The sequence below is a fragment of the Telopea speciosissima genome, unplaced genomic scaffold (assembly GCF_018873765.1).
Source record: "Telopea speciosissima isolate NSW1024214 ecotype Mountain lineage unplaced genomic scaffold, Tspe_v1 Tspe_v1.0070, whole genome shotgun sequence".
Lineage (NCBI taxonomy): Eukaryota > Viridiplantae > Streptophyta > Magnoliopsida > Proteales > Proteaceae > Telopea > Telopea speciosissima.
Window position 1 is genome coordinate 104,978 of NW_025317406.1, and position 20,517 is coordinate 125,494.

General features: G+C 41.5%; 1 protein-coding gene across 1 annotated transcript in view; it reads left to right on the forward strand.

Annotated features, from left to right (window-relative positions):
* LOC122647513 (L-ascorbate peroxidase 3-like) overlaps positions 1-20,517 on the forward strand; it is a 48,839-nt gene that overhangs the window by 19,229 nt on the left and 9,093 nt on the right. The window contains exon 4 of the mRNA XM_043840904.1: positions 7,007-7,056. Within this exon, the coding sequence (XP_043696839.1) occupies positions 7,007-7,056 (50 nt within the window). The remainder of the gene's footprint in view (positions 1-7,006; positions 7,057-20,517) is intronic.

Sequence of the window (20,517 nt, forward strand, 5' to 3'; positions counted from 1 at the left end):
GTGGTATGCCACTTTCATTGACTGCTATTCTAGGTTCACTTGGGTATACCTTATGCACACAAAAAATGAAGTTTTTTCATGTTTTCAGCACTTTCATCAATTGATTAAGACCCAATTTGCTGCCACTCTTAAAATTTTGAGGAGTGACAATGGGAAAGAGTATATGGAAGGTCAGTTCCAAAAATACCTTGCTGTCCATGGAATCCTCCATCAGACCAGCTATGTCGACACTCCGACCCAAAATGGTGTAGCTGAGCGAAAAAACCGCCACCTCTTGGAGGTGGCTAGGGCCCTTATGTTTGCTCGCAATGTCCCTTCCCTTTATTGGGGGGATGCTGTCCTTACTGCAACCTATTTAATTAATAGGCTGCCCAGTCGGGTTCTTCTTTCCAAAGCCCCTATTGAGCTATTACTTGGCTCTTCTTCCTTTATCGTCCCACCTAAGGTGTTTGGCTGCGTTTGTTATGCCCGAGATACAAGGTCCCCTGGTAAACTTTACCCACGTAGTCTCCGTTGCATTTTCTTGGGTTACTTTGCTACGCAGAAGGGGTACAAATGTTATTGCCCCCCATCCCGCAGGACTTTTGTCAGCATGGATGTTGTCTTTCATGAAAGTGTTCCTTATTATGTGTCCCTACCTCTTTAGGGGGAGAGTGTTAGTGAAGATGTGCTGACTAGTGACTCTCCACCTCCACTTCAGTCTGTTTACCACGAGTCTGAACCAGTTCGGCCTGCCCCTAGTACTCCCCCTGAGTTAGGGGGAGAGGTTCCTATACAGGGGGAGACCATTTCTATTCAGGGGGAGCAATCTACCCCGGTCCAGACTCCTATCCAGAGGACTATTAGTGAATTTCAGTGGAGGATTGATGACAGTAATGTGAAGACCTATGCAAGGAAACATAAGCAGGTTCAATCAACTGTTGCTCTAGTACCCATCCAATTGCCGAACCCGGATCTAGAACCTGTCTCTCCACCTGGTAATATTCCTGACTTACCTATTGCTCTTCGCAAAGGTGTCAGAACTTGTACTCAGCATCCCATATCTCATGTTGTTTCTTATGATTCCCTTTCCCCATCTTTTCGTGCCTTTGTTTCCTCTCTTTCTTCTGTTCGTATTCCTAACAATTGGCAGGAAGCTTTATCAGATGGAAAGTGGAAGGCAGCTATGATGGAAGAAATGGAAGCTTTGAAGAAAAATAACACATGGGAGCTTGTGGTTCTTCCACCTGGGAAGAAAACCGTTGGATGTAAATGGGTTTTTGTGGTGAAACAGAAGGTGGATGGCACTGTGGATAGATATAAGGCACGATTCGTGGCCAAGGGATTTACTCAGACATACGACATTGATTACCAGAAAACTTTTGCACCTGTTGCAAAGTTAAATACTGTTCGTGTGTTATTATCTTGTGTAGTTAACCTTGGATGGGATTTGCAGCAGCTAGATGTAAAAAATGCATTCCTAAATGGAACACTGGATGAGGAGGTGTATATGGACATTCCACCAGGGTTCTCTTGTGACAGAAACCAAGGAAAAGTGTGTAGACTGAAGCGTGTACTTTATGGGCTGAAGTAGTCACCTCGAGCAAGGTTTGGCCGGTTCCACAAGGCCATGATTTATGTGGGCTATAAGCAGAGTAATGCTGATCACACATTCTTTATAAAGAGGGCTGGTGAAAAACTCACTGTTCTTATAGTCCACGTTGATGATATAGTGGTTACTGGCAATGATGGTGATGAGATCAGACGGCTGAAGACCTTCCTTGGACTAGAATTTGAGATTAAAGATCTAGGGAAACTACGATACTTCCTTGGAATTGAAGTAGCCAGATCTTCTAAAGGCATTTTTCTCTCCCAGAGGAAGTATGTCCTAGACTTATTGGCTGAGACCGGGTTGCTAGGCTGTCGTCCTTCAGATGTTCCTATGGATCCTATTGTTCGACTCAAGGAGAAAGAGGGTGAGCCTGTCGATAAAGACCGTTACCAAAGGCTTGTAGGGAAGCTGATTTATCTTTCACACACTCGTCCTGACATTGCTGTCGCCGTGAGTACTGTGAGCTAGTTTATGCATGATCCCTACTTTTCTCATATGGAGGCTGTTCTTCGTATCTTGCACTATTTGAAGTCAGCTCCTGGAAAAGGAATTCTGTTGTCTACGCATGGTCATCTACGGATAGAAGCATACACTGATGCTAATTGGGCTGGTTCTGCAGATCGCAAATCTATTTCTGGGTATTGCTCTTTTGTAGGTGGAAATCTTGTCACGTGGCGTAGCAAGAAGCAAAATGTTGTTGCTCGTTCTAGTGCCGAAGCTGAGTTTCGAGCTATGGCACAGGGTATTTGTGAGTTACTCTGGCTTAAAGGGTTGCTACAAGATCTTGGTGTTCCTATTCGTCTTCATATGATGTTGTACTGTGACAACAAGGCTGCAATCAGCATAGCACACAACCCTGTACAACATGATCATACCAAGCATGTTGAGGTGGATAAGCATTTCATCAAAGAGAAGTTAGAAGGAGGGTTGATTTGCATTCCCTTTGTGACATCTACTAATCAACTTGCAGATATCTTCACCAAGGGATTGTCTGGGAAGTTGTTTCATCCCAATATAGTCAAGTTGGGCATGATCGACATCTTTGCTCCAACTTGAGGGGGAGTGTTGAGATTGGCTACTTTACTCGATAGGGGTAACTTAGTCCTTGTTGGTTTCAGTTATTTGTTTTATTTAGTTTATGTTTTAGTTGTTTTTTCCTGTTTTTTCCTTCTATCCGATCTCTATTTGGGATTCCTAGTTATAGTGGGAATTCCTAATAGGAATAGGATTGGGGGGATTCATACTTTAGCTGTAATTTGATTTTATTATAAATAAGAGGCTGGTTGATCGATCTAGATCATCCAAGCATTCATTCCCAAGGCTGTTAACACAATCCAAAAAACTGAAGTTCCAAATATCGCAGACAGGTATGTTTTCTTTCCTATCGATCACAAAATTTCAGCATGGGAAGAGGTAATTGAGGGCAGCGTCTGGATCTGTAGATCACCTTATCAGTGCTGCCCTAGTGGGAGAATGGAAGCAAGGGGATCAAGCTAGAGGAAGAAGAAGAAGAAGAAAAAGAAGAAGAAGAAGAAGAAGAGAAGAAGAAAGAAAATCGAAGGGGGGAAAAAAAAATCGAGAAGGGGAAGGTCCCTAATTCATAACCTGCTTTGATACCATGTTAACAGATTTAGAATTAGAGTAAGGCTCGGATGATTAATGATCACCCCAAGCTCTTTATTTATATTATTGAAAATAGAGGATAGAATTACAAATAAGCAATGTGGGACTAAAGCCCATATAATAGAAACATAATAGAAACAAGAATATGTCCAGAATACCTCTACGGTTCTAACAGAATCCCTAAACCTACCCGATACTACTCTACTGCTAGTGTAGGGAAGAATCCCTGCACCTGCGACTGGTTTAAGACAGCCAATTTACATCACACATCCTAATCCTTACAAGGTTGCTTGGGTGAACAACACTAATCTTAAAATCGACGATCGGTGTTTACTCACATATTCTATTGGTGGGTTGACTAATATAGTGTAATGTGACGCTCTAACTCTAAAGGTTTGTCACATCCTCCTTGGTCGACCATGGTTCTTTGACAAGAAGGTACAACATTGTGGTTATGAGAATTGAGAATACTGATGGTGTCGAGATGAAGCTCATTCCCGCTAAGGACCTCTCGACCATTATGCTTAAGCAGACAGCAGGATCGTTTTCCTCTCCTCCAACAAGTTGACTTAGATGGTGTCCTTGGTCCTTATCCAAACTCGACGGAGACGAGTTCTTTTCAGAGGAAGAGAGTTGATGCAGTAGTCATATCATGGCTTGACCGACATGATCTGATCTAGAATCCCAGATCGAGACGAACTGGACCCAAAACTGGCTTTTGGTCCAAAGGGTGTTGTTAGGAGATACCATTGTAATCTTTTATTTTATTATATTTTATTTTGTAGGAATTAGCTACGTAGGGGATTTGCTTTGAGTTATTAGTTTCCTATTTTCTTGTTTGAGTTTGTTTTCTAGTCTGAGAAAGATCAATTAGTGGTTCTATTTTTAGGAGTCTTTATTTTTCTTTAGATATTATTGAATTGGAACTGAGATTGATTCTCACGGTGGGAGTGTGTGTGCTTTGATCCTCCCTTTCTCATCCTTCCACTCGAATCAGCGCTTCCCTCTCAGTTTCCAGGAATACCCTTTACTTAAACAATTGCTTCCAGCTCACTCCTGATTCTGTTTTATATTCCAAAAAGATCAACTGTTCATAATATTTACAGTTTTGCCGCTGAACTCTTAATTTGAGTTATTTAGTATTTTTGTGGGCCCATAGCAATCCCAAGGCAAGGTTGCAAGACCCAGGATTGCACCACTGGGTCAAGTGGATAATTGAATGAAGGAAATATTTTGGGAAAATTGACAAAACATGGTCCTGTCTAGAGAAAGCTCTCGACAGTTCACCTAGTTGTGCTACATGGCTGGATGATGTGGCAATTTAATTCGAATAATGCATGGTTTGGATCGCTATGCATCCTCTCCATAGTCCATATCTTGTTGTATACTTTATTGGTATTCCAGGATTTTCCGAGCTTAATTCTGCCACTTGCCCAATTCTAATGGAGCTCTTGATATGTGAGTAGAGGACCTTATGGTCTACCTGTCCACAATATTTGGGCAGTTATTTTGTGCCAAACAGCTATCCTGCTCGGGCTTCTCCAGGTGGACTGACCAGATAAACTTTGCCCGAATGGATATCCTGTCACATGGTGTTCTTGTTTACAATTCAGTTAATATATATTATCCTCAATCTGGTCTATACATTCATATGGTCATCCATAAATATTTTTCTAACGTAATCCAATTATGATTCGGGATACAGGGAAGAGCCTTTGGCGTGATAGAGGCAGCCAGATTCAGGAGAGCGCTGGCCTAAGTCCTACGGGGTCGCGCGTTCGACTCCACCCCACCTACTTGGTTAGGAACCCATATATTCCCCTCGTATCCCACCCTCTGATCGGTTACAAAGATGAAGATCTGGATTGCCACCTAAGTGGGTTGAAAAAATATTTATGGGTGGCTGGGTTACATCCCCCCCCCCAAAAAAAAATAATAATAATAATAATAATAAAAAAGGAAAAGAAAAGAAAAGGAATGGTTGGTTACTTTTTCATTTTCAGCTGATGGGAAAACAATTTTGCTCTTAAAAACAACATTTTTTGTTGGAGTTTGTTTCTGTTTTCTTTCAGAACAGATAAAGAATACATTTTTTTTTAAGTACAAAAGAAACATACCTTTATAGACAAGGAAACAAAACTAGCTTTGTGTGTCTTCTGCTTTTGATGGTGCATTTAAAATGAAGATTTTATTAGTAAGGGCATGTTGGGATTCTGGCAAATAAAAATAACTCATGACAAAGCTGTTACGAATCATTCTTTTCTTTCCTTACATCTTTCTCCCAACTTTGCTAGGGTTGAAGTTTGGAGACAAGCCGAACCAACATGGTTCATTCCCCCTACCTTTCTCTCTCTAAACTGCGATCTATCTGGAATGGTTGCATCAGATTCAGAAAAGAAAAAAAAAAAAAGAAGCAAAAGCTCAATGTTGAGTTCTGCAAATTCTAGACATAATAAGCTATCATCATCTTCTACTCACCGGCCATTTTGTTTGTTCTAATTTTCACAGAGAACAGTTCTCCATCAAACAAGGGAATGCCTTTTAGTTTCTCAATTCCTCTCACCCACCTCCCTTCTAATTCTTTCAACTTTGACTTCGAATAATTGAGTAAAGGAACAGAAGATGTATTTGGAAGATTAAGATCTGGAATGGCTACATTACCACGGATGTCGTCTCACTATATAGCAGGTTTACTATATGTTATAGCCCCACAATATATGATGGTTGAAGGGCTTGGGCGCATATCATGGTCATATTCATACATCTCATATTGACCACATGGGAAGTGATTTTCAACCAGGGATGCTGAATGCTGATTTTCAGCAATTATTTTTGTTGTTGACAAACAGATTTTTCTATTTTAAATATAAAAATAGCAAAACAAAGATATCATGAATACTTTTCCCATTTTAAGAAAGAAAGCACAGTAGGTGTATTAAAGTTGACCCTTAGGTTTGTACAACATGAAATGAGGTATTGAGGTCACAAATCACAATATTCATAGATGGATTTCTGGAATATGGGATCCATCATGCATTTGAGAACCTTGCTGAGCCCAGGTAACCCTAGCTACATCTATAAATATCATTGTTTCTCTGTGCCATAGTTGTCAAGGTGTTGCCTAGGTGTCCAGATGCCTTGGTTGCTTTGGCTGGCACCTTGTTGGTGTTGCCTTGTGTCCAGGCACCATCCAACGCCTTGGGTCACCTAGACGCTGTGACAACTATGCTCTCTGCCTCCCTTTCCTTCTCTGTGGAGAGTCAATTTCTTTGAATCTTTTTCTGCTCCGTTTTGAGGGCTGAGACTTCCAATATGGTAGTGAGACTCCATTCCCTTTCTATTGTGTTGGTGTAACCACAATCCATCAGTTTGACTCGAGTACGAGAATGCACCCATTATGCAACTCTTCTCCTTGTCTTTTTTATTTTCTGGTTCTTGTCAAATCACATCAAACCTTCTGATAGTACTCCTTCATTCCTTAATGGGTGCATGACACTCATAGCTAGTTCCATCCTGTTCTTATGCATCCTTTGTAACATCCATTTATTAGCTAATGGTTGAATTGACTTTCCCATATGAAATAATTTTTGTTCTTGCAGGCTTGCAGCATCTTGTTCATTTTTATTAGTATGCTAACTTGACTCAGTTTGAGTATTAGAGGCCAAAAAGTTGTTTCAATTAGAATTTCTTCGCTGGAACTTTTGAATTTAAATTCCTCTTAACAACAATATTTCTCTCTCAAATATTTTCCTCTTAACATCTTGTTCATTTTTTATCTTTTCCTGAGGTCAGAAGAAGTGAAGGCAAAGCATCCAAAGATTACATATGCAGACCTTCACCAGGTAACTGTTGGAATGAAAGCTTTTCTATATTTGTTATCTGGAGATTAATTTGTTTCATTTAGAAATTATGAAGAAGATCTAATGACATTGAGACTTCCATTTAATCATTATTTTGCTGATTGGAGAGCTAAGATCCATGTAGCCTACCCTATTTAGGTGGGATAAGGCTATGTTGCTGTTGTTGTTGTTGTTGTTGTGGGTGGGACAAGCATATTTCTCTTCTTCTTCTTCTTTTTTTTTCTTTCCAAATGACCAAAAACTATCCTACGAGAATCACTGCTCTCTAAAAACCCACAACATATTACAATAATTATTGAAACTCGAGGGATTAGTTTGTCTTACTTCTCTACATAGTTTCAAGTGGGAGGGGGTTCATGCAAATACAACCCACCCCAGAAATTTGCCCTCTGTGTGGGTGTGCAGGTGATTGGGTGCTTGTGTCTGCATATGCATGTATATTTTTGTGTCTCTGTGTCTTTGAACTTCTGTTTGTAGACGTGCATGTATGTGTGTGTGTATGTGTGTGTGCGTGTGTGTGTGCGTGTGTGCGCATATATTGATCATGCGTTTACATGTGGATATGTATGTGCATGTCCATTTTCATGTGAGCGTGGATGAGGGTTTGTTCATGTCCCATCCCTAGTTTCAGGATGAAAATGAAGTTTTATTAGAATACAACCCAACTCGACTCAATCCAACTCAACTCAACTCAATGAAGCCTTATCCCAACTATGGGGTTGGCTACACGAATCCTATTTTTCCGTTCAACTTTTTGTATTTGCATTATTTCTCCCACGGTGATTTCTGGCCTGCTCCTTGTTCTTTTATTTCTTCTAACCTGCACCATCTCACAAATAAATGGTAAATTAGATAAAAAATAATAGAAATTCATCAATAAATAGAACTATAGAAGTTGACTACAAATAATAATAACTTGTCAGTTTATAAACAATAAAATTCTATTTATATTTTCATCCTTTAAGATGCATCATTAAAATTTTGCCTTTTGCCATTTGTTGGTAATTGGGGGGGGGGGGGATTGGGAAATATTATGTGTCTCTACAGGTTAGTTGGTCTTCAATCTTAAGAAGTTTAATGCTTTCACCTTCGTACTTATTCGAAGCTATTTGTCATTCTTTTGTACAAGTATTTTCTGCATCTGACAAACATTGTCTTTTTAATGCTATAATGTATGAGTTTTCCAGGTTTTCATACATTAATATACATCCTCATGTTACCTGAACAAAAGAACAAAGGTTATGCAATCCTGGGTTCGAACACTTTGTTTTGGATTGCTATGGGCCCACCTAACTTCCGAAATTGGTCAATATTTGATAGGAATGGCAATCCAGTAATTAACCAGATTTCTCAAGGGGTTACTTGGTATGTAATGAGTAAAGAACATAAAGGGGTTCACAATTTATAGATCAGGGGTACTCTTGGAAGCAGCACAAAAATAAGGATAGAAGGGGAGGGCAAAAAAGGAAGTGGACACAGCATAGTATATCGTAAAGAGGGGGCAAGGAGAGGTTGTCTTCAACCTCACGACACCAAATCGGTGGTGGGAGGAGGAGTTGCTTCAAAGAGTAGAACTCCCTCACATATGACCCAATTGGGCTGGAATTTTAGGGATGGAATCGCTATTCAAGGGCCTCTAAAATTCAGGTAATAGCACAACCACACAACAACCCTAACAACAGAATAGGAACTCTGAAATCCTTGTTTGCGGTACTCACCTATTGAAACCTGAAAATTGTGCTTCAATCTTACAATAGGAGAAACTGGTCAAAGCATAGTTGTCATGGCACCTGGACGCTTGGTCACCTAGGCGACGCCTTGACAACTATGGGTCAAGGGTAAGAGTCTGTGGTTTTGAATTTCCCAAGGTTGGTGAATAACTGCCCAAAATATAAGGAAGAAAAGAGGGGAGGGGATGAGGGAGATAGGAGAAGTGGGGGGGAATGAGGGAGATAGGAGCTGATATGGAAGGGCTGTTGGTACCACTGGAGCACGGTACCAAGGGTATATGGTTTTGGGAACCCAAAGGGGAAACAGCAAAGAAGAGAAATGAGGAGGAAGAGAAGAGGAAAGAAGAAAGTGAATAGGGAAGTATTTCGTACCTAAGGGAAGGGAGAGAGAGCATTGAAGGGAACAACAGCCAAGCTGCCTAATGCAAAGTCGACCTCGAACCAGGGAAACCAGTGGGAGATCGATAGCAGGCTTGCAGCAGGATTGATACAATGAAAAGAACAAATTAAAACTGCAACTCTATTTTCTTTTTATTGCTACTTTTCTGTTACATATGAAGAACATAAAAATGATAAGAAGAAGAAGAAGAAGAAAGGGATATAGAGGATTTGGCTCTCACAGCCAGGTTCCTATTAGCCCTAGGATTTTGGCTCTCTAAGCCAGGCCTCCCAGCCCTTAATGTCACAGCCTTTGGACAAGAGAATCATTTGCTTCAAAGCAATTTTTTTTCATTCAACTACTCAAATCGTTTCCTTGGCTTCTAAAAGCCTTACATATAAATAGGCAGCAATAACTTGCTCCTCAATTTACAAAACTTAGAAACTTAAATTGACAATGTTCTAAAATTAGGAACTAAGAAATAGAAACTTCTAAAATAAAGGTAAGCCTACTTTCTAAATCTGAAATTAGAAACTACCTAAGACTCTATTGCAATTTGCAATGAAATATTCTTTCTAATTTTGAAAATAGAAACTAATCAAATTAGAAGATTGAAAGAATCTCAACAATTCTCCTACAAGCCAGCTGTCAAGGTGGGCCCGCAGCACTATTCACGTGAACAGTAACTTCTCCTGAATTTTATTTTTGCTATTTTCTTCTTTGTGCTTCGATCTACATCACTGCCCGGGCCAGAAATAGAAAAAGTCTTCTTGAGTTATGTAACCCGATAAGGGTACTTTGGGCATTTTCTTTGTTATTTTGTTTCTTTATTTCTCTTCTTAGCTATCATAGTCAGCTATGGAGGGTATATTTGTAATTCTGTTCTAATTAATGAAATCTATATAGAGGGACTGAGGAGAGTCACAACTCACTCAAGTCATTCTCTCATTCTCAGTTCAGCTAACATGGTATCAGACCTAACCCTATTCTGATCCAATCTCCCAAACCCTCCATCTCTTCCCTTCTCTTTTCCCTTTCTTCTCTCCTTCTCTTGGTTTCCATCCTTCACCTTAGGACAGCACTAATGAGGTGATCTTATGATCTAGTTGCTGCCCTCAACCCTACCTCCTTTTTTTCTCTTATGTTTTGACACTTTTCTGTTCGATAGATGCTGCCTCCTTCTCTGCGGTACTGAAGAGTTCCAAATCCTTGAAGATTTAGCCTACTTTCTCTTATAGGCCCTTCTTCCCTCTATTGGATCTTCACCTGCAACACATTCACAGCATCTATCCATCCTTCAAACCCTTCTGATCAGCCCTTTATTCCAATCGATCCTTTTTTTTCAGGCGTTTTCAAAACCCTGAAATTTATCGACTTTTGGGTTTAGGTTTCCTTTTTTTTTTGCTGCTGGTTGCTTTGGAGGAGAGCCCTTTGCATTCAAGATCCTTTTCCTTCATTCCTAATCAGCAGCCATCATTTATTTCCATTCTCCCTTGAAGATCCTACCCTAATGGATCTTCTTTTTCAGTTTTTTTTTTTTTTTCAAAACCTGAACTCTAATCGACTTTTCTTGATTAGAGCTGCTGAACTTCTTGTTGGTGCTGATTCTTTCGGAGTTGCTTACTACCATCAAGAACAATCTTCAACCTTAATTTCAGCCGCAAATTCTGTGTTTTTTCAAGAGTGCCTACCAGGTGTTTGATAAATTGCCTCTTGAGATCGATTATCTCCCTTCTCTTGGTTAAGTGCATAGGGTCTTCCTTCCTTGTTGGGCTGCTTCAATGACAGGTTCAGATGCCTCTTCTACAACCTCTGGGCAAGATGGGCAGCCTCGGACAGACCTCCTTCCTTTTTTTAGCTCCAATCAAGCTTGATGGTTCCAACTATCTCAAGAGGTCTCAGACCACCTATTTGACCATTGCTGGTCGAGGGCTGACTGGCCATATCCTTGGGACCAACCCTATGCCACTAGCTGGGTCTCCGCAAGAGAAGTGGCTGTCCAATGATGCCATGGTGATGTCTTACCTGCTGCAATCTATATAACCAGATCTGTCCGACAATTTCATGCTTCTGGAGACAGCTCATCAGATCTGAAGTGCTGCCAAGGAGACTTATGGGCGTGTTGGGAATGCTACCCAAGTGTATGAGATTCGCAAGAAAGCTAATGAGCTCACTTAGAAGGAGTTGTCTGTCTCTACATACTATGCTACACTCAAGAGCTTGTGGCAGCAATTGGATCATTACTCCGCTTATCAGCCCTCTACACCTATTGATGTTGTTGCCTACCATAAACATGTCAATAGTATCCATGTGTACGACTTCTTGGCCGGTCTAAATGTGGAGTATGACCCTATTAGAATGCAAGTGCTGAACCAGTCTCCCTTTCCTACACTGGAGCAGTTCGCCATGATTCATACAGAGGAGACTCGTCGGGCTGCGATGTTACAAGCTCCTAGTGTTGCTAGGTCTGCCCTACAGACTACTGCAGGCCCTACTCCTATTACCACTACTGACAGTGGTAATGTTGCCTCCAAAGAGCCTGTCAAGTGTGAGCATTGCCACAGGCCCTATCACACCAAGGCTCAGTGTTGGAAGCTACATAGGAAGCCTGCTGATTTCGAGGCAAAACGAGGCCAAGGGAAGCTCAAACCGAAGACTTGTCTGACTGAAGCTTCTGCTCCTACTGCTATAGTCCCCTCTACTGACACTGGTTTTACTCAAGATGAGCTACTTGCTCTCCGTCGTTTGCTCCAACCATCTTCCGCTGCACCTTCCACGACACCTACATCATCTGCCTCTTCTGGTTCTTACTTTGTCTCAGGTATTCCGGTCGATAGTCATTGTGCATTGGCAGTCTCCAGTCCTTGGATCATAGACTCCGGTGCCACTTACCACATGACTGGCTCCTCTCATGCATTTCATCATTAATCTCCTTGTTCTGGTACAGATACTGTTCGAGCGGCGAACGGTTCCCTTTCTCCCATTCCTGGAAAGGGTTCTATTCACTACTCTCCTACCATTACCCTAAATTCTGTTTTGTATGTTCCTTCCTTTCTTACTAATCTTCTCTCCATTAGTAGTCTAACTATAGATTTGAACTGCAAAATAACCTTCTTTCCTTCTCATTATGTCATACAGGATCTGGAGAAAGGCCACACAATTGGGGGGTGGTAAGGTACATGGTGGTCTCTACATACTCGACACGGGTCAGACTTGTCCACCACCAATTTCTTCTTCGGCTTATCAGTTATATTCAACAACTTCTTCGGATCTCCATCTATGGCATTGTCGGCTTGGATTATAACAAGGATGAGTTTTTATGTGAAGCCTGTGTCTTGGCCAAGTAGACTCGTTCTACTTACTCTCCAATCAATAAAGGAAGTACTTCTCCTTTTGCTTTAGTTCATACTGATGTGTGGGGCCTTACCCGTTGTATTTCTATTTCTGGCTATAGATGGTTTGTTTCCTTCATTGACTGCTTTACTCGGATCACTTGGGTGTATATGATGTAACACAAAAGTAAGGTTTTTCGATGTTTCCAGCTATTCCATTGTATGATTCAGACCCAATTCAATGCCAAATTAAAAATTCTCTGGAGTGATAATGGTAGAGAATACATGGAAGGTCAATTCCAAACCTATTTGGCTGAGAATGGCATCATCCATCAAACCAGCTATGTAGACACCCCTGCCCAGAATGGAGTCGCCGAAAGGAAAAATCGACACCTTTTAGAAGTGGCTCGGGCCATTATGTTTGCACGGCAGGTGCCTCCTCAATATTAGAGTGATGCTATACTCACTGCTGCCTACCTCATTAACCGTATGCCTACTCTTGTCTTTGATGGGCGTACTCCTGTTGACCTCCTTCAAGGTTCTTCCTCCTTTGTGGTCCCCCCAAAAATCTTTGGTTGTGTTTGCTATGCTCGCAATCATCACCTTCATGGTAAGCTTGATCCTCAGAGCATCCGGTGTATTTTTTTGGGCTACTTTGCTACCCAAAAAGGATACAAATGTTATCATCCCCCTTCTCAGCATACATTTGTTACCATGGACATTGTCTTCCATGAGTCCTTGGCATACTATCCTCAGCCACCTCTTCAGGGGGAGCATGATCCAGTGTTTGAAGATGTGCCTGATCTTCTACCAGCTCCTACTCAAGGGGAGCCTCCTCCGTATCTAGATCTAGCTCCTACTCAGGGGGAGCCTCCTTCTCCTCCAGAAGCTCCAGTCTCTAGTGTGCCTCCTATTCAGGGGAAACGAAGACCTGTGAGTCAAATTCCTATGGATCAAGTCTTCAGCCGGAAACACAAAAAGCATGTTGAGATCACCACTACTGTACAACTTCTCCAATCATCAGAACCCAATCCAAATCCAGATTCCGCTGCGTTGCCTGGTAAGGATCCTCTCTTGATTTACCTATTGCTACCCGTAAGGGCGTTAGATCTTGCACCTAACATCCTATCACCAATTTTGTTTCCTCTGATGCTTTGTCCCATTCCTATTATGCATTTGTGTCCTCTTTTTCCTCTGTTTCTATTCCTAAAAAATGGCAGGAGGCAATAGTAGATCCAAAGTGGAAGACAGCCATGTTGGAAGAGATGACGACCCTATCAAAAAATGAGACATGGGAGCTGGTGGCTCTTCCTTCAGGCAAGAAAATAGTGGGTTGCAAATGGGTGTTTGTTGTCAAGCAGAAGCCTGATGGAACAGTAGACAGATATAAGGCCAGGCTGGTGGCCAAGGGCTTTACCTAGACCTATGGCATTGATTATCAGGAGACATTTGCCCCAGTGGCAAAGTTGAACACCGCTCGGGTTTTGCTATCATATGCTGTCAATCTTAGCTGAGATTCGCAGCAATTGGATGTGAAAAATGCATTCCTTCATGGAGAACTGGAGGAGGAAGTCTATATGGAGGTCCCACCAGATTTTTCTTGTGACAAGACTCATGGGAAGGTTTGCAGACTGAAGAGGGCATTATCTGGGCTGAAACAATCTCCTCGGGCTTGGTTTGGCAGGTTCTATAAAGCGATCTCTGTAGGATACAAACCGGGCAATGCCGATCATACCTTGTTCATAAAGTGGAATGGAGATAAGGTTACACTTCTCATAGTCTATGTCGATGACATAGTGGCGACTGGCAATGATGCAGAGGAAGTCTCTCACCTAAAGATATTCTTGGGCCGAGAATTTGAAATCAAGGACCTAGGATAGCTCAAGTACTTTCTTGGGATTGAAGTTGCCCGTTCTCCCAAAGGCATCTTCCTCTCCCAAAGGAAATATGTCCTAGACTTACTTTCAGAGACTGGTTTGTTAGGATGTCACCCATGTGACACCCCCTTTAGAGGCTACTACTCGACTACAAGAGAAGGATGGTGATCCAGTTGATAAGGGGTGCTATCAAAGGTTGGTGGAAAAACTGATCTATCTTTCCCACACGAGACCAGACATTGCATTTGCTATTAGTTTGGTTAGTCAGTTCATGCATGATCCCTACTCCACCTATATGGCTGCTGTTCTTCGTAATCTCCACTACTTGAAGTCAGCTCCAGGGAAAGGGATTCTCTTATCTCCACATGATCATCTCCGTATTGAGGCTTACACAGATGCTGACTGGGGTGGTAACCTTGACAGAAAGTCCACTTCAGGCTATTGTACCTTTGTCGGAGGTAACTTTGTCACGTGGCGAAGTAAAAAGCAAAATGTGGTGGCTAGGTCCAGTGCTGAAGTAGAATTCCGCGCCATGACCCAGAGCATATGTGAACTATTATGGCTTCAGAGTTTGCTCCAAGATTTTCGTGGTTCTGTTCATCATCCAATGATGTTTAGTGATAACAAAGCGGCAATCAGCATTGCTCACAATCCAGTGCAACATGATCGTACTAAGCATGTGGAGATCGACAGACACTTCATCAAGGAAAAGTTAGAAAGTGGGCACATCTGTATACCCTTTGTGAAGTTAGGAGATCAACTTGCAGATGTCTTTACCAAAGGGCTAAGTGGAAAGTTGTTTCATCCTAGTTTAGTCAAGTTGGTCATGCATGATATATATGCACCAACTTGAGGGGGGAGTGTTGAGTTATGTAACCCGATAAGGGTACTTTGGACATTTCCTTTGTTATTTTGTTTCTTTATTTCTCTTCTTAGCTATCATAGTCAGCTATGGACGGTATACTTGTAATTCTGTCCTAATTAATGAAATCTATATAGAGGGACTGAGGAGAGTCACAACTCACTCAAGTCATTCTCTCATTCTCAGTTTAGCTAACAAGTCTTACACTGGGAAAATACAACTCAATCAAAGAGCTACCTTCTTCTGTATCTAAGTCTATCTAAAACTCCCATATAAAAAGGTAATTAAAATTACAAAGAATCTCAATTGCACAAAATTTGGTTCAATAATGAACCAAGCCATTTTCTTTGTCTACGATCTACATCAACTCTCCCCGGCTCAAAAAAAACTTGACCTCGAATTTTCTAGAGTTGAGGAATGAGTTTCGCATGAAGTACGTCTAACTTCAATCCATAATAAAACTTTGGCAGTTCAAGGACATTTGGAATGTAGTCTTCAAGTAATGGAGCTTTCTCTTCGAAGAATTGTGGCGGAATCACGAATACCATCTTCTCATCTTCACGAACAGTATATAGTCATGAATGGTGTGTTTTGGGAGTCCTTTGCAATTCCTTCCTTTTCTGCTTCAGTGGGCTGAGGGATCACACTGTCTTCTTTCCAATGTACTAAAACTCACAAAATTTCGGTCGAGATATCGAATATTTTGAGTATCTCGACATGTCCGACACGAAACGCAAGTCCGATATGAAAAAATGCAATATTTCGAATATTTCAGACGGAAATTTCGGTCATCTCGTTTCGAAAATTTCGGTCATTTTTGGCATTTTACACCCACAGAAAAATACCATATTTCGACGAAATTTCGTCAAAATTTCGGTATCTTGGAAATTTCGGTCAAACCGAAACACCGAAACGAAACAAGATTTAGTACCATGCTTCTTTCATCTCATCCTGAGGATAAGGGTATCAAAACCAAACCGAAACTGAAACTTAAACCGAGCCGTAATTCGGTTTGATTCGGTTTTGGTATATGAGCATTTAATTCGGTTCGGTTTCAGTTCACTTTAAAAACCGTCGGTATTAACCGAACCGAATACCACACTTAAATCCAAAACCCTATAAGTTTTTTTTTTTTATGGTGTTACCTTTCCTTTTGCAACTATAATTTTGATGTGTTTCTCTTACTTTATTGATGGGTAAGCTAAAATATAAGATTTGAAAGTGGAGAACTCATTTGAGATTCTTATTTATTTATTAATATTTCGGGTTCCTTTAAGGTTTTGAGAGTATTTTATTTATCCAAATGGAGTTTCTTGAGAACACAACAAGGCAACAGCAATTGAGAGCCTAGTAGAATGGAACTGTATTGGAGAACCGAATTGGAACCGTATTGGAGAACCGAATTAGAACCATAACCGAACCGAACCGAGCAGGTTCGGATTCGGTTTCTACTTACAGAACCGAGTCGGTTCTCGGTTCGGTTTTGGTTCACACCATCAAGGCATGGAACCGAACTGATTGACACCCTTACCTGAGGCTGCATACTGGATATCACTTCGACCATCATTAAGAAGTTATCACGTTATAACCCTGTCATGGTATATGAGAAGGCTTTAACATACTTACATTTGCTTCAAGATCGAGAACACCCTGGCGATCTTCCAACCATTGTCAACCAAATCTGATGATGTGTTTTAAAGAATCAAACACCTCACAATAAGTACCATCAAAATAAGAAGAATTTTAAAATTCAATGAAAACATCATTTTCAAATTCAATGATAATTTTGTCGGTGTTCGATAACGTCACCACAGAGCGAGACAGATTTTTCTCTTTGCCCTTTATCCATGAATAAAGTACAATTTTCCTATTGGGAAAACAAACCCTGGTCTTGAGAATGTACGGTTCCATGGTCAGGTTGGGCTTTGATACCAAATAATGCAATCCCGGACTCCAAAATCACGTTTTGGATCGCTATGGGCCCACCCAAGTGCCTAAATAGGTCAATCTGTAATGAGAGTCCCTATCTAGGTAAAGAGTAAAGGAGGGATGGAGCCGTTGATGGGCACTGGAGACCCTTGGGATTTTCCAAGTATTACTCACATCTTCTACTAATGGTGGCTAGGAAATCCTACGCTAGGGTTGTGGGAGTAAATTCGTGGCCTGAAATCGATTCTCTTCCAGAACCGATTCAGGCAGGAAACTTTAGACGGATTGTCATTCCTCAACAGGAGTATGAATCAAAAAGGCAGAGTTTTCGATTTGCACTTATTGGTTGCGTGAATTTCCGTTTGATTTCTCTGGATGATCTGCGGCAAGAGGCAAAAGACATGGAACCTTCAGCAGGGTGTGATAATGCATCCTTTGGGAAAAGAATTTGTTATATTTCAGTTCCACAGCGAGGGAGATATGGCAGAAATATGGCGCCAAAGTCCTTTGAAGATCGGTTCTCAACTGATTGGGCTTCAACGCTGGAAACCAGATTTCAATATTCATGAGAAGCAATCTACAACAAAACTTGTTTGGGTAAGATTCCCAGATCTCCCACTCGAGTATTGGCACGAGAATGTGCTTCTTTCAATTGCGAAAGCAGTAGGTCGGCCAGTTGCGTTAGACCGACGAACACGTCAGGGTATACTAGATTATTTTGCCCGTATCCTAGTGGAAATCAATGTGTCTGATCCAGTCTCGCGCCTAGAGGAGGTGCAAGTGGAGCACCATGAACCTGGTTCGAACACAGTGTTTAGCTTTTTTCAAAAGGTGATATATGAAGAAGGGTTAGGCCGTTGTGCATATTGCAAGCAAGATTGTCATCAGGTTTTGAAGTGACGCCATATAAAGTTTGATGAAGCTAAGCAGGACGCCATGGACAAAGCTGCGGAGGTTCCTGGAGCAGTGTACGTGGAAAGGATTACCTCGGTTTCTAGGGGTAATAGAATCAACTCGCAAGCTAGGAAGTCTCTGAATTTGGAACGTTTTCAATCTCTTTCCATTCAAGGTGTGCAATCTTCCCATTTAGTCAGGAGCCTCGTTAATAGTGGAGAGAAAGAAGGGATAGCCACGGCTGCGCTTCAAGCCAGCCCGAGTTCTCCTCACATGGGAAATCTCGTTGAGGGGTTACAAGAGAATGAGCTGGCATTTGAAGGCAGTGGATACACTCACGTTTCTGGGGTCTTGAATGCTCAAATCGGGTCAGTGTCTGATTTGGGTCATGGATCAGAATCCGATCTAGAAGATCAGATTGACGGATGTGTTGAAGAACATGGTACTGTTGAGACGGGGCATCAAGGTAAATCTTTGATGCCGAACCAAAGAGAGGGAGGGAGTTCAACGGTGCATTTTTCCCACTTTCAAGATGGGGCTATCGTTTTAAATATGCCTAATGAGGTGGATTCAGTTCAAAGATCGGGTTCTCGTGGGTCGGGTTATGACCAATCTGATCAAGAGGAGGTGCAAGGCGGGTGGTGTCAGGTGTTGGGTCGAAAAAATCGTGATGGACGTAGGAATGCTCTTCGAGGTGGTTTTGTGGGTTCCCATTTGGAAACTCCAGTTATTGGCAGAACTCGAAGTCAAAGGAACGTAGGTCTTGGTGTTAAGGCGGTGGACGCAGCGGTAGAAAAACATCAGGTTGAAAAGGAGTTAGGGGTGGGTTTGCAAAAAATTCCATCCTCCTTTTCGCCAGAGGAGGAGGCTCTTTTGGCCCGTGTGGCTCTTGATCGGCCTGGCTTATATGCCGAGATCCCCCGACACGATCGAATAGGATAAGGACCCCCTTGGTGCGCCTCATAGATCCCCTGTAGCCTTATTTTATTATTTCTCTTGGGTGAGTGAGTGGCTTGTTGCCCTCACCAATCTGTTTTAGGTCTGAGTTCCCTTTTTAAGCTTTAGCTTTCTTTGCCCAAAAAAAACAAAAAGATAAAGAGTAAAGGACATAAAGAGGTTTATGATTTATAGATCAGGGGTACTCTTGGAAGCAACAAAAATAAAGATAAAAACATGAATAAGGATAAAAGGGGAGGGCAAAAAGGAAAGATGAACACAATATACCATATCATAAAGAAGGGGGGGGGGGAGGAGAGTTTGTCTTCAGCCTCATGACACCAAACCAGCGGCGGGAGGAGGTGTTGCTTCAAAGAGTAGAATACCCTCACACATGACCCAGTTGGGCTGGGATTTTAGGGATGGAATCCCAACTCAAGGGGCCCCTGAAACTCAAGTAATAGCACAACTACAGAATAGGAGCTCTGAAATCCTTGCTTGTGGTACTCACTTATTAAAACCTTAAACTGAAGCTTCAATCTTACAATAGGAGAAACTGGTGAGGGTAAGAGTCTATGGTTTGAATTGCCCTAGGGTGGTGAATAACTGCCCAAAATATCAGGAAGAAAGAGAGGGAATGAGGGAGATAGAAGCTGATATGGAAGGGCTGTTGGTACCAGGCTCAAAGGGAATACAGGAAACAAAGAAGAGAAAAGGGAAGTATTTTGTACCTGAGGGAAGGGAAAGAGAGAGATAGAGCAGAGAAGGGAACAACACAAACAAACCCAATCCATTCTCCACATCTGAAACTCCATCATAGGTACATGCTATATAAATAAGAGAAGAAAAGACTCCTGTAGTATCTAACATAAAAACAGAAAAAGTCATAAACTGGGAAACTACAACTCAATCAAAGAGCTACCTTCCTATGTATATATATATATATATGTTGAGTTATGTAACCCGATAAGGATATTTTGGGGTTTTTACCCTTTCTCTTGTTTATTCCCTGTTATAAGCATAGTCGGCTATACAGGGGCAGTATTGTAATTCTGCTTATAAGTGAAAAATATAAATGAAGGGGCTGTGAGTGAAGGAAACAATTCTCAAGCCATTCTCCCATTCTTATCTCATTCTTCTAACAAGGTATCAGAGCAAATCTGATCTAGGGTTAGAACCAGCTTTAACCCCATCGTTTCTTCCTCTCTCTAACAGCCCTCTCTTCACCTTCTCCACCTTCTTTTTCTTCTTCTTCTCCCTTTCTTCTTGGTCTGAAATCTGCAATACGGAAGCACAAATGAGGTGATTGATTGATCTTGTGTTGTCCTCTACCTAACTCAATCAGATTATGGTTTAGAAGATGCTGTTGGACTGATTAGCTGCTGCCACTTTCTGCGATTTTTGGAGTCTTCATCTCTTGAAGATCGAATCTGCCCAAACATTGGCGATTGAGTCTTCCATCCTTGAAGATCCACATCAGCACCCTTGGCCAGCTGCTATCAAT